The sequence below is a fragment of the Austrofundulus limnaeus genome, unplaced genomic scaffold, assembly GCF_001266775.1.
Source record: "Austrofundulus limnaeus strain Quisiro unplaced genomic scaffold, Austrofundulus_limnaeus-1.0 Scaffold109, whole genome shotgun sequence".
NCBI classification, from domain to species: domain Eukaryota; kingdom Metazoa; phylum Chordata; class Actinopteri; order Cyprinodontiformes; family Rivulidae; genus Austrofundulus; species Austrofundulus limnaeus.
The window spans coordinates 1,672,378-1,683,906 of record NW_013952511.1 but is presented as its reverse complement, the minus strand read 5'-3'; the positions used below and the strand labels follow the sequence as shown (position 1 = coordinate 1,683,906).

The 11,529-nt window shown below is 39.6% G+C and overlaps 1 protein-coding gene across 2 annotated transcripts; it reads right to left on the bottom strand.

Annotated features, from left to right (window-relative positions):
* Positions 1-2,720: 2,720 nt before the first annotated feature.
* On the bottom strand, positions 2,721-11,228 carry LOC106521485 (E3 ubiquitin-protein ligase RNF38; the record flags this gene model as incomplete). 2 transcript variants are annotated; one of them, XM_014014070.1, is given in 11 exon segments in its annotated part: positions 2,721-3,703; positions 4,309-4,408; positions 5,390-5,511; positions 5,605-5,686; positions 5,909-6,009; positions 6,842-7,003; positions 8,838-9,026; positions 9,138-9,278; positions 9,497-9,899; positions 10,884-11,065; positions 11,176-11,228. In XM_014014070.1, coding segments are annotated over 11 exon segments (1,598 nt in total), but the record flags the coding sequence as incomplete, so codon positions are not given.
* Between the last annotated feature and the right edge of the window lie 301 nt (positions 11,229-11,529).

Sequence of the window (11,529 nt, the reverse complement as noted above, 5' to 3'; positions counted from 1 at the left end):
GATGTGCAGCCGACAAATCTGCGGCAACTGTGTGATGCCATCATGTCAATATGGACCAAAATCTCTGAGGAATGCTTCCAGCACCTTGTTGATTCTATGCCACGAAGAATTGAGGCAGTTCTGAAGGCAAAATGGGGTCCAACCCGTTACTAGCGTGGTGTACCTAATAAAGTGGCCGGTGAGTGTATGCTCCCCTACTGGACGTCAAACTTGCAGTTATGGCGGGTGTCTGAGCTGCACTTCAAACTGCTGGACCACAGACACCACCCATATTGTTTTCAATGAACATGTTTTTATTTAGATGTTAAATACCATCTTTAGCTGTGTTAGAAACGTAAGCAGCAGTTAGCATTAGCTAATTAGAATGACGTCATCACCCTGACAAATGTCATTCTATTTAGCTAAAATCGTTCAAATAGCTGCCGCTGCTAGCGACTGCTAGAGATGGTATTTAATACAGTATATAAATTCAAAATGTGTACAAAAAAACATTAATGGTACCTGCGGTCCAGTAGTTTGAAGCTGGGACATGTAAAACCTAAATGTCAGTGGAAAATTTTTAACACTCATAAATAATGAAAAATATGTTTGTGCATTTTTTTTTTAATATTTCATTTTACAATTGGCGCCCCATACCAAAAAGCAACAGAAAGTAAACTCGGAGTTTAAAGATGGTGAAATGAAGAGAAGAGGAACCTGGTCCCTCTGTCACTGTGACCGCTGAAAAACAATGACATTTGTGTTTTTTGTGCCTCAAGCAGCCCCAGGCAGGCTGCTTGCTAAAACACAGCCATGTGTGCAGCAAAGCCTGGAGGTGACACCTGGCCTTTAGAAAGCCGAGACGTTGTGTTTGTGCGCTCAGCAGCACAGTCGCTGTTCATCAGCAGAAGGAGCGAGACGCACACAGACGAGTGTCCCCCAGAGGAGCTGGACAGCCTGTCTGCACCTACTCACAGCTGACTTCTGTCGACTTAAAAGGGATACGATTTTTTTAAGTGGGGTTCTGTGGGAAAAAATATAACAATTATCTAACCTGCTGAAGATAGATCTTTGAAGGATCTCAAGGCCTTGTCCTCAGTGACGAGGGTGTTGCTTCGGTCATTCGTGGTGAAGAATTGAGTCAAAAGGCAAAGCTCCCAGCTTTCGTCTGGGTTTCAGTCCTCTCCTGTGGTCACTGTGGATCATGACCAAGAGAACGAGATCCTTGATAAAAGCYTTCAAATGAGCTTTCTTTGCAGGGTGGTCAGACTCAGCCTTACAGATAAAGCGAGGAGCTCCATCATCCAGGGAAGCTCGTAGTAGAGCTGCTGCTCCTCTGCATTGAAAGGAGTCAACTGAGGTGGTTCGTCTTATAAGGTTGCCTCTGTTAGGAGATATTTCAGACATGTCCCACAGGAACGAGACCAGAGCAGACCCAGAACTCATTGGAGGGATTATTTATCTTCTTTGGCCCCAGGAATGCTTTGGGAGCTGCAGAGTGTCACCAAGGACATTTGAGGTTATAAGGCCCAGTCAGGCTAGCCATTTGCTCATAGTTTTCTAATATTAGTTGTTTGATATTCTCACAGAACCCCACTATTTGAATTATTTTAAAGTTAGAATCTCTACCAGTATTTTCTTTTATTTTTAAACTAGTAAAAACTATATACAAGAATAGAAAAAAGATATAAAAGGTTTAACCTGACTGAAACTTCACGACATTTAAGTTTTTTCATTTTTCTTTTTATTTATGTATTTTCTATAGTGTTGGACATTGTATGATTTTTCTTAAAAAGGTACAAGAGCTTTGAATTTGTGCTCTTTTAGTTTTGACCATTTAACACAGCAGTGGTGGATCTAGGATTTTTCAGTGTAAGGGGCCACAATATTCACATTGGGGCCAAGTATTTGTTCAACACCCTTGCTCACAATTTCCCAGTTTTTGTAAGTTTTATACGTTTAATCAGTCACACATGTTCAAAACACTTGTAAAAGCTTGCACAGTAAATTCTCCTTACCAATTTTACAGGATTTTTTTACTGTACATAAATAAAATACTCTCAAACACACATGTAAGAAAATCTAGCCATTGCTGTCAGTAAAAAAAACTTTCCTACAGGATTGTACAAATTGAAAAAAAAAAAAAAAAAGACGTCTGTAAGCTTGCTCCATGGTTTTCCTATTTGACTCACTGGCGCCACCAGTGGTTGGAAGTGGAACTGCAGCCACCATCTTGGGCAAGGACAGATGAGTGAAAGGACAGGGACACTTCAGGAGGTTAATCAGATTTCAGATGGGGCCAATGCCCTTGTGGCCCCGCCCCTAGAACCACCTCTGCACATCAGTGAGACGTAGGATTCAGTTTTGCTCTGTGGGATCGAAAACCTTGGATCAATCCAAAGCTGCTGCCTCAAACCACACCAGGACTACTTTAAATGGAACGATATTATCGTTTGAAAAAATATATAATTTAACTACCCCAAACTCAGCCTTACTAATGTCACAAGCCATTTGAAGTGGAAAAGTTTGGGAAAGCCAAACCATGACCAAATTTATCCAATAAGAAGAGCAGCAACGCCACCCAGTGGTCATTTGTAACTACTGCACAATTTGAAAAAACCTGAAAATATGAAACCATCCAAGGCAGCAGTCTGTACCACCCCATCAGTCACCTGTCCCCTTCCTTCTATATGACACAACACTTACTTGGGAGTGGGGGAACATAAATACTAAATACAAGATTTAAAAAGTTCATATCAAGCCTTTTATTTGGTATTCATATTAATAGATTTATACAGTATATATATTGATATATATATATGTAACATGTGCCACTGCAAAAATCACAAACTTAACTTTTTTTTCCTAAAAAGAATAAAAAGGTAAACCATAACTGCTTTATGTCAGAATAGTCCTGTGAAGTGCTTGTAATGAATGACTGGAATGATGAGGTTAATTTAATGAAAAATCTGTAATAATAACAACAACAATAATAATAATAACAATAACAATAATAATAATAATAATAATAATAATCTACTGAAACAAATGACAGGCAACTGAGAACTACAGTGGCAGCATGGACCCTTAGTGTCAAACTTAAGAAAAGACAACACACACACGTAATTGTGCATACAGGCAGTTCATGAACATACAAACAGGAAGAAAAGTTAATCAGAAAAGCAGAAACCCTCATGTTACTTTTATCCATTACAGAACAAAAGAACTCATGCATGCTCTGAAAACCTAAAAAAATAAAATAAAATAAATCTCTTTCAAACCACATACAGACACACTGAAAACACAGTCATGTACCAAAAATCCTGTTACAGAGCTAACCCACCCCCTAATAATGCTTGCACAGTTGTGGCACATGCACGTACGCACGCACGCACACACACACACACACACACACACACACACACACTGAAAGTGAGGACCTCTGTGCATGTACAGAAAAGAAAATTAAAAATCAAATCTACAATGCCATATTCGAAACAGAAAAAGGATAACCATGGAGGAGAAAGTGCTGCACAAACATTTAAGGTAATGCTGATTGTGTGTGTTTGTGTGTGTGCACAGATGTGCGTTAATTCACGAGGAGCAGGCAGTGCTGGACGTGTTTGACAGACAGCAGGGAGAGGATGGCTCCCTCCTGTGGTCACTCTGAGTCTCTCTGGACCTCCGAGGCATCGGCTCGACAAATGGGACACGTCCTGTTGGCCTGAGGACGGACAGAAGATAAATTAGCTTTTAGAGCCGATTCCCATCAGAAGACACATTTTAACAAAGATGCTCCAAATATAAACGAGAGCAGGACGTCAACAAAGCGTTTCCTGGATTATCTGAACTGATTTGACTGTTTGGTCGAGTGGTCATGACCCAGGTCAGGGATCAAGAAGCTGACGTCTCATCAAAACGTGTTATGATTGAACAGAAATCACATACAGCTAATTTAGATGGTTTGTTTTCTGGAGGAGGTTGTTTCATAATTTGGTGACRAATAGCGAGTTTTAGAACATTTGCACAAATCTCCTGCCAGGTAAATAATCTGGCAAAACCTGAAAAGGAAAATGTTTTGCCTTTTAAAAGAACCAAAACCTGTTGACTGACTCCACATACAGCATGTTGTGAATACCTGCTCAGAGGTTTCAATCTGCAAAACAATCAAATCAAAAAAAAAAAACGTGAACAAAACACAGAATCTCTGTCCAGAAAGCGTACACCCATCAACCACACTTACAGTCTAAAAAAAGGTGAATTATTTGTAGTAAAAACAGAAAATGTCTGATTGGCAGGACACAGCGTCTCTAGTCGGTGCTCACTCACCCTAAGCCACTTGTCGACACACTTCCCGTGGAACTCGTGGCTGCAGGGCAGGACTCGCAGCAGTTGTCGAGGCTCAAAATCACTCATACACACCACGCACCTGCAACCAGACAGGTGTGTTAGCATCACGTGCAGCAACACGAAAACCTATTGTGTAAACACACTTGTTTGTTTTTTTTCCAGCAGAACCAATGAGGCATTCAGGTGATTTCTTGACCTGTAACAGACTTTCACAACATTTAGGGACAATACTTAGATTAACATTATTTATGGGCTATATCTAGAAGAAAACATGTTTAGTAAATAGTTTTTGTAAAACAGAAGCGTCTTAGTTGTCTTAAAGTGGTTAGGCAAATAAACTTAAGTTAAATGCTTCAAATCTTGACAAAAAATAATAAAAAAAAAAAGCTAGGGCTGTGAAATTAATTGAGTTAACTCTGAATAATTTTAGTGCTGCATGGGCATACYTTAAAATTTTTAATCACGATAATAATTTACAATCACTTTACTTTGGCTGAATATGTAGGTTTGTATATTTCAATGCACTCAGTGCATGCCAGGTCATGTTTGTAAATGACAAGTGGTTCTCAAACAGTTTACCTGGATAAATAAAGGTTAAATAAATAAAATAAAAAAACTCAGTTTGTAACACATTATGTACAGGTTTTTTTTTTTCTTTTTGTCTTCTTATGGCTTATTTTATTTTATTTATTTATGTTTTGCTGACAACTGTGACCTTAGTTTCTATCTTTCATTCCTCATGTTCTCATTTGAAATGAAAATCCTTGAACTCTTGATTTAACCTCATTATTCTGCACAAAATTTAACTGACTCAAATATGTTTGGAGCATTTTTAGGTCCTGTTTTATATTCAAAAAAATCATGTCTAAGCATCAATTTTGTTTTCTAAATAAAAACATTAAAAACTCAATAACTCAAGTAATTTATTTTATCAATATGCAATAGCATATTAAATTTAAAATGAATCACGATTAATTCACAGCTACTTTGAGATTAATCAGATTAAAAATATTAATCATTTGACAGCCCTAAAAAAAAAAAAAAAACAAAGAAAACTCACAGTGTTTGTTCAGACTGGTGATTATTTGGATTAAATCGATAAGAAGGAAGCTGTTCGATGTCTCCCTTGGTCAGTCCTCGAAGTTTGGCCTCTCCCAGGCGCTCAGCGAGGTTCAGGAGGGCCTTTAGATAGAAAATGTCACCAACAGCATACGAATGAGACACCTGCCTCCTGTGAGCGTATACACAAGTTAATAAAATGGACAGCAGCCAAACCTCGTAGTTCTCTACCTCTCCATCGTCTACGTCCAGCTCCAGGCTGATAGCAGGACCTGTGGGCTGGACTGGCAGCATTGATCTACGCAGAGAGATTTGAAAAGCTTTAAGAAGTCATTTTCCTAAATCATTATTCATTCACAAAGATAAATATTACAGAAATTTTTAATTTTTTTTATCTAAATCATCAATATAAGAGTCTCTCATAAATTATAACAAGAGTGCATATTTCAGAAATAGACATTATTCAACATTTAAATTCAGTATAAATTGTTTCAGTGAGTGAGTTTCCCAGTCTACCTACAGGAAGTAAGGCAAGAGGCTGGGGTGGTAAGGCGAGGGTGGAAGCTGTTGTGAACGATAACGCCGCCCCGGGAGACGCCGAGGAATGAAGTTTGGATAGGACTGGAAGGGAAGCGTGATGATAAAAACACGTCAGGATGAGAGCACAGAAATTAAAATATGGACACCCCGCTGAAGTTTTGGACGACGATTCGTTTCCAAGCATCCAGACTTTCTCGTAAAAAGGTCGTAGTCAGCAGTTTGTTAAACTTTAGCTGCTTTTCGCTCCTTTTTCTGTCCAGTTCTTGTACCTGACAGCAGGATGTGGAGTGTGCAGGAAAGAAAAACAAGTCTCAGGCATTAGAACTAATGGGAAGGAGATGAACGGTATCTGAAAGTCATATTTAGGAAAAACAGCAACGACCTGACAGATACATGAAGGATGTATCATCCTAACACTCCGTGCCGAATTTAGAGCTAATAGTTGTTTTGAATCACGTCACTGGAGCTAAAATGCCATTTTATATTTGTCAAACTGTGTTGTCGTTTGTATTTTTCATAGTTTTACCTAAAGAAATGGGAATAAATGTACTTTAGTTGCAGGCTGCTGGCAACGCAGTCTCTGAAAATTCAATTTACGGTTAGTTCTTTGCCAAGTTTTCTTTTATGTGTTGACAACATTGGTTCATCTTTTTGAGTCCAGGAGGTTTTTTTATGCCTGAAAGTTTTAGGTCTGAATTGGGCAGCATAGAACCTCCTTTGACAATGGTCTGGACCACAAAAACTGATTGAAAAGCAACAAAAGTCTAATGAAAAAAAAACTGAAAGACCTTCAAAACGTCCAAAGACTTATTGATCAAAACAAATTCAAAAAGATGATTAAGTCTGGCTGCTTGGAAGCAAAACTTGATGGATAACTTGTAACGTTTAATCTGTGTGTGTTTTCAATGCTCACGACTCCGAAGAACTCCTGAGGCAGAGGATCATGGGAGAGGAAGTGGAGCTGTGTGGAGTGAGGGGTGAGGGCTGGGTGTGCAGCAGGAGAATAATGGAGCCCAGCACCCAGAGACAAGTGCTCTCCAAGCAGCTCGACGTCGTTCTCTATCCTCTGTAAAGGCTGAGGAGACGAGAGACAAGAGTGAGAAAACAAAAATGTTTTTTCAGTTGATATTTATCATTATCAAACATAACAAAAAAGCAAAATGAACAAAAGAAAATTTGTAATTCTCAGTTCAGTCATTTTCTGCTACAATAATAGTTTCTAGGTTTATGTTAGGACACAGGTCAAACTCAAGGTCTGTGGGTCAAATGTGGCCAGCCACGGGATTTCCTGTGACCGGCGAGAGCTTCAAAGATGCATTAATGTCTTAAAATACACATACAGTATGCTGCTTTAAAGCCAGCATTGACCATAAACTACATCTCCCATAATGCATGTTGATTATTTTACCCACAAAATGACAACATCCCACCTCTAGGTGGAGGTGCACAGGGTTCAAAAGTAGATAATAGTAGCCGGTGAAATTTGCTGTATAAAATCTCAATTTCACTACATTTTCAATTATTTTTGCTTTTGGCCCAGCTTTGCTCAGAAGTAGGAATTTCCCATTTACAAGTCGTAAATGTCAACTGGAATGCTCCTCCTGTGGGAATTTTGTCACAAAGTGGGAGAGTTCAGAATCAAAAATGGAAGCTACTCACCACAACTCAGCAGTGAGTAAAACGCTTACTTTCAGTAGTATTTCTGTATTATTTTTAGTCCTTCATACGCGTAGTACTTTTCAGTGTTTATAAGAGGTGGTGTTAAAATGCTGGTTTTATGCAGGAAATACCACGTAGAGCTCAGTGTTTGTTAGCGGTGCTCGGCCATAGCAACAAGATGATCCACTTGAAGTTTAGTGTTTAGTCAAAGTTAAAAATGAAACATCAAACATTTATTACAACTGGCCCTTTGAGAGGCACCATGATGCTGATGTGGCCCTCAGTGAAAATGAGRTTGACACTGTCGCATTAGGAGCAGATATGTTAAAATTGTCTCTCCTAACACGAGTTCAAGCACCGGCAACTCACTATATATTCAAGATGTGTTTAGTTTAGAGTGTGAGGAACCAGAATGCTTTTACCAAATATGTCTAAAAGTTTTTTGAAAAAGTATAATGGACTTAAAGTCTTAATCTTAAATTGTAATCCTTGTATTAATGATTTCTGAACAGATGTTTAGCATGAAGAACTGTTTTTGCTGATGTACTTTGTGACTGTGTACAGAGACTGTAATTACAATTGATTGCTATTGTCTTTTATGACCTTATACAGTAATTGTGTCTAGAACTTTTATGGATTATTGCTGTATGTTTTGATTTTAGATTTTATTTTGTTGTTCAGGGACTACAGAAGAAGTTAGCTTAAGCTAAATCTGSTGCAAAGCATCTTTTCAATGTTGTATTTGTACATTGTCCCTGTTTTAAATAAAGGAATTCTAAAGTAACTTGTTTTTTAACCCCACAAATATACAAGGGGTGGCTCCTCTTACAGACTGTATGATAAAAGATCAAACAAATGGGAGTAACATATGCAACACATCAGCAAGAGTGCAATTTAAGAGCAAAAAAACAACATTTTCTCTTCATTGTACATTTAAAACCAAATTTACATCTGACAAACTGGAGCTAATTATGAACCCTCGCAGAGCACAGCTGTAACAGAAAACAAGTTATTTGATCCTAATTAGCACATTTTTCATCACTCTGTCAAAATATGTCATGTACGATTAGCTGATTTCTGCAGAAATCATAAAGTCAGCACAAATAAATGATAATTAAATAAGAGTCCAGTTGGTCTTCAATAACTGGCCAGTCAAATTGATTCACTTCATCTTTAGACTTGAAACAGCCACACCTGACACCCGATCAGCTCCAGGTTTAACAATGTAATTTGCTTGACGTCCTACTCACCGATCGCGCCTGCTGAGCTGGGTAAGGTCCAAACTGTGCAGGCTGCGGCAGGTGAGGCGGGTGGTGAGGGAGGTGCGTGGGAGGATGGGCGAGGTGGGGAGGGGGAATCAAGAAGGCCGGGTCACTGGAAAGCAATGACGGGAACGCGTAGGGCATGGGCAAATGCTGGACAGAACACGTCTGGATAACCTGGCAGAGAGAATATAGAAATAATAAAAATGTTATTTAAAAAAAGATATTTAAAAAGACGACTACTTCAGAAACTTTTAGGGAGAACTAGGTAAAAACAATCACACTCACAGGAGGAGGAACGCTGCAGATGGGATAATGCTGCCCGCTGAAAACCACCGAGCATGCTGGGATCTGATGTGGGGCGGAGCGAGGGGGCAGGCCCGGCGGCGCGCCCGGAGGAGAGACGGGGTACGATACTGGAATTGAACCCTGAAAACGAAGAGCGAACGTGCAGTTTACAACTTGGATCAGAATTGAAGCAGACTCTCTAAAAGGAGAAGAGCCAAAAGAACAATCCCTGAAGTGTTTGACTAAACTGGATGTAAGCTCTAAAATTTTTTTTAAAAAATGAACAATTGTTCCAAAAAAACAAAGCAACACAGAGGATTATTCAACAAACACCCCTGCACCCACGCTGATAAACCCACCGGATCCTGAATGTCCAGGATGCCACTGCTCTGCTGATGGGGCGGGTGGGGGTGCGGGTGCTGTGGGTGAGGGGACCCGGGGTGCAGAAGCCTGGGAGATAGGTTCGGRGGCGGGTTAAAAGGCCTCGGAGAGGGATTTGGGGCGTGGTAACCCGGGCGCTCTTCGGGACCGGAGCCCAGCCCCCGAGGAGGCAGCTGGCTGAAGGGGGGGTAACCCTGAGGAGGAGCTGGGTGGCGGTAGTTCTCGTCCTGATGGCCCAGGGCCGGGCCGTGGTGGGGGTGAGGGTGGTGGAGACCTGTGGGTGGGTGATGGTGGTGGTTGTTGTTGTTGTTGTTGCTGTTGTAGTGGTGGTGATGGCGAGTCAGGCGGTCTCGTCGGCCACGCTGACGTCTCATTGGAGGGCTGAGGCGAAATTAGGACAAATTACAGAAGTTAAGGGTCATGTTAATACATTTTTTTTTAAATCCGGTTAAACTGTTAATGTTTAAAGTGAAACATTATGGTTGATTAAAGTAAAAATTATAACAAGTGATAAAAACAAAGCAGGAAAAAAAATTATGGGATGTGATTAAATACTTAAATAAAAAACAAACAAATAAGCTGGTAAAAGGTGATTTAAAACCTTAAAACAGGATTGAAGTGCATCTGACATCAAATTTTAGTAATAAATATTAATTCATTTTTGGAAAGATAACATCGATAACATATTGCAAAACAAATTTTATGCTGTTGAGATTAACAGTTGTTGAGATATTTGCATGTGAAGTAACAGGAAGTGATGTCAAAGGGGAATGTCTGTGAACAGAGCGTTGTTACAACAGCCAACAACTCAGAGTGTAGAGAAGAATCTGATGTTTCTTTCATTTTGAGTCACCTTCAGTGGGAGATGACGAAGAATCAGAGTTCAAACAACAATGTTTCAATAAAGAAAGACCAGTTTTCTTTCTTAAAGAGTTCCCCTTTGATGTCACTTCCTGTTACATGTTGGCTGAGCCAAGTTCAGAAGAAAAATGCCAGTTATGTGACAAAATAGGTAAAATTATGTGTAATATGTTAAGTTTCTTAAATATAAAGATGTTTTCTTTGATTTTTTATATTTGAAAAAATATGCATGTCACAGGCACTTTAACATCCATTACTGTAGAAAAGCTTTAAACCATCCCCATGTTTTACACTTTTTTTAAAGACCACGGGGGATTCTGTAATTATTTAAAGTCATCTGGATAAACAGTTCTCCAGAGTTTTTCCTTTTGACAAGGGCTGTTTTTTCCATCTATATTCAGTCAGCTCTTGCTCCTGATAATAGCAGTAATTAGTTTGAAGAATTAATTACGACTAATTAAATAATTATTCATTAAAACAACTGTTTTGCTGCCACTAATATACCTGCGGCGGTTTCTAACAGGCGTGTGGCATCTCTCTGGCATGTAGTGGGGGTGTGGTCTGCGATTAGGAGGCAGCTCCCATGGTCGGATGGGAGAGGAAGGAGTGGACGGAGGGGCGGAGCTTAGATCCAACATGGATTGCTGGGAAAGGCGCTGCCGCTTCGGGCTGGGGCTGTCCTCCAGCTGCATTAAAAAAAAAAAAAAAGGAGTGTGCATGACAGAGTTAACAAAGAAACTCAAATTCTATTCAAACCAGGCAGAGAGAACAGGAAGTGATCATCTTTCATCCTTACTTTGTCCCGATCCTCACTGCACACATTATCTGGGTGAAAATGCAACACACCTCCTGCAGGCCAGAGAATAAATAAAAGCATAATCAGATAAAACAGAGCTGAGGAAAAACATCAACAACACACGATATGTGGACATGCATTTGCTCAGCTAACAAAAAACAGAACACTAAACACAGGTGGCTGGCTTTGATTTCATCTCCCACACTTAAAAAAACACACATACACTTTAATTTTTAAACGTTTCACTAGATTCATCATGGGAACAAAAATGTGCTTCTGACAACATAGATTGTTCCAGTCCCGGGATCATCAGGAGTTGCTTTCTTAAAAAAAAAAAAAGTGTGTGTGTGTGTG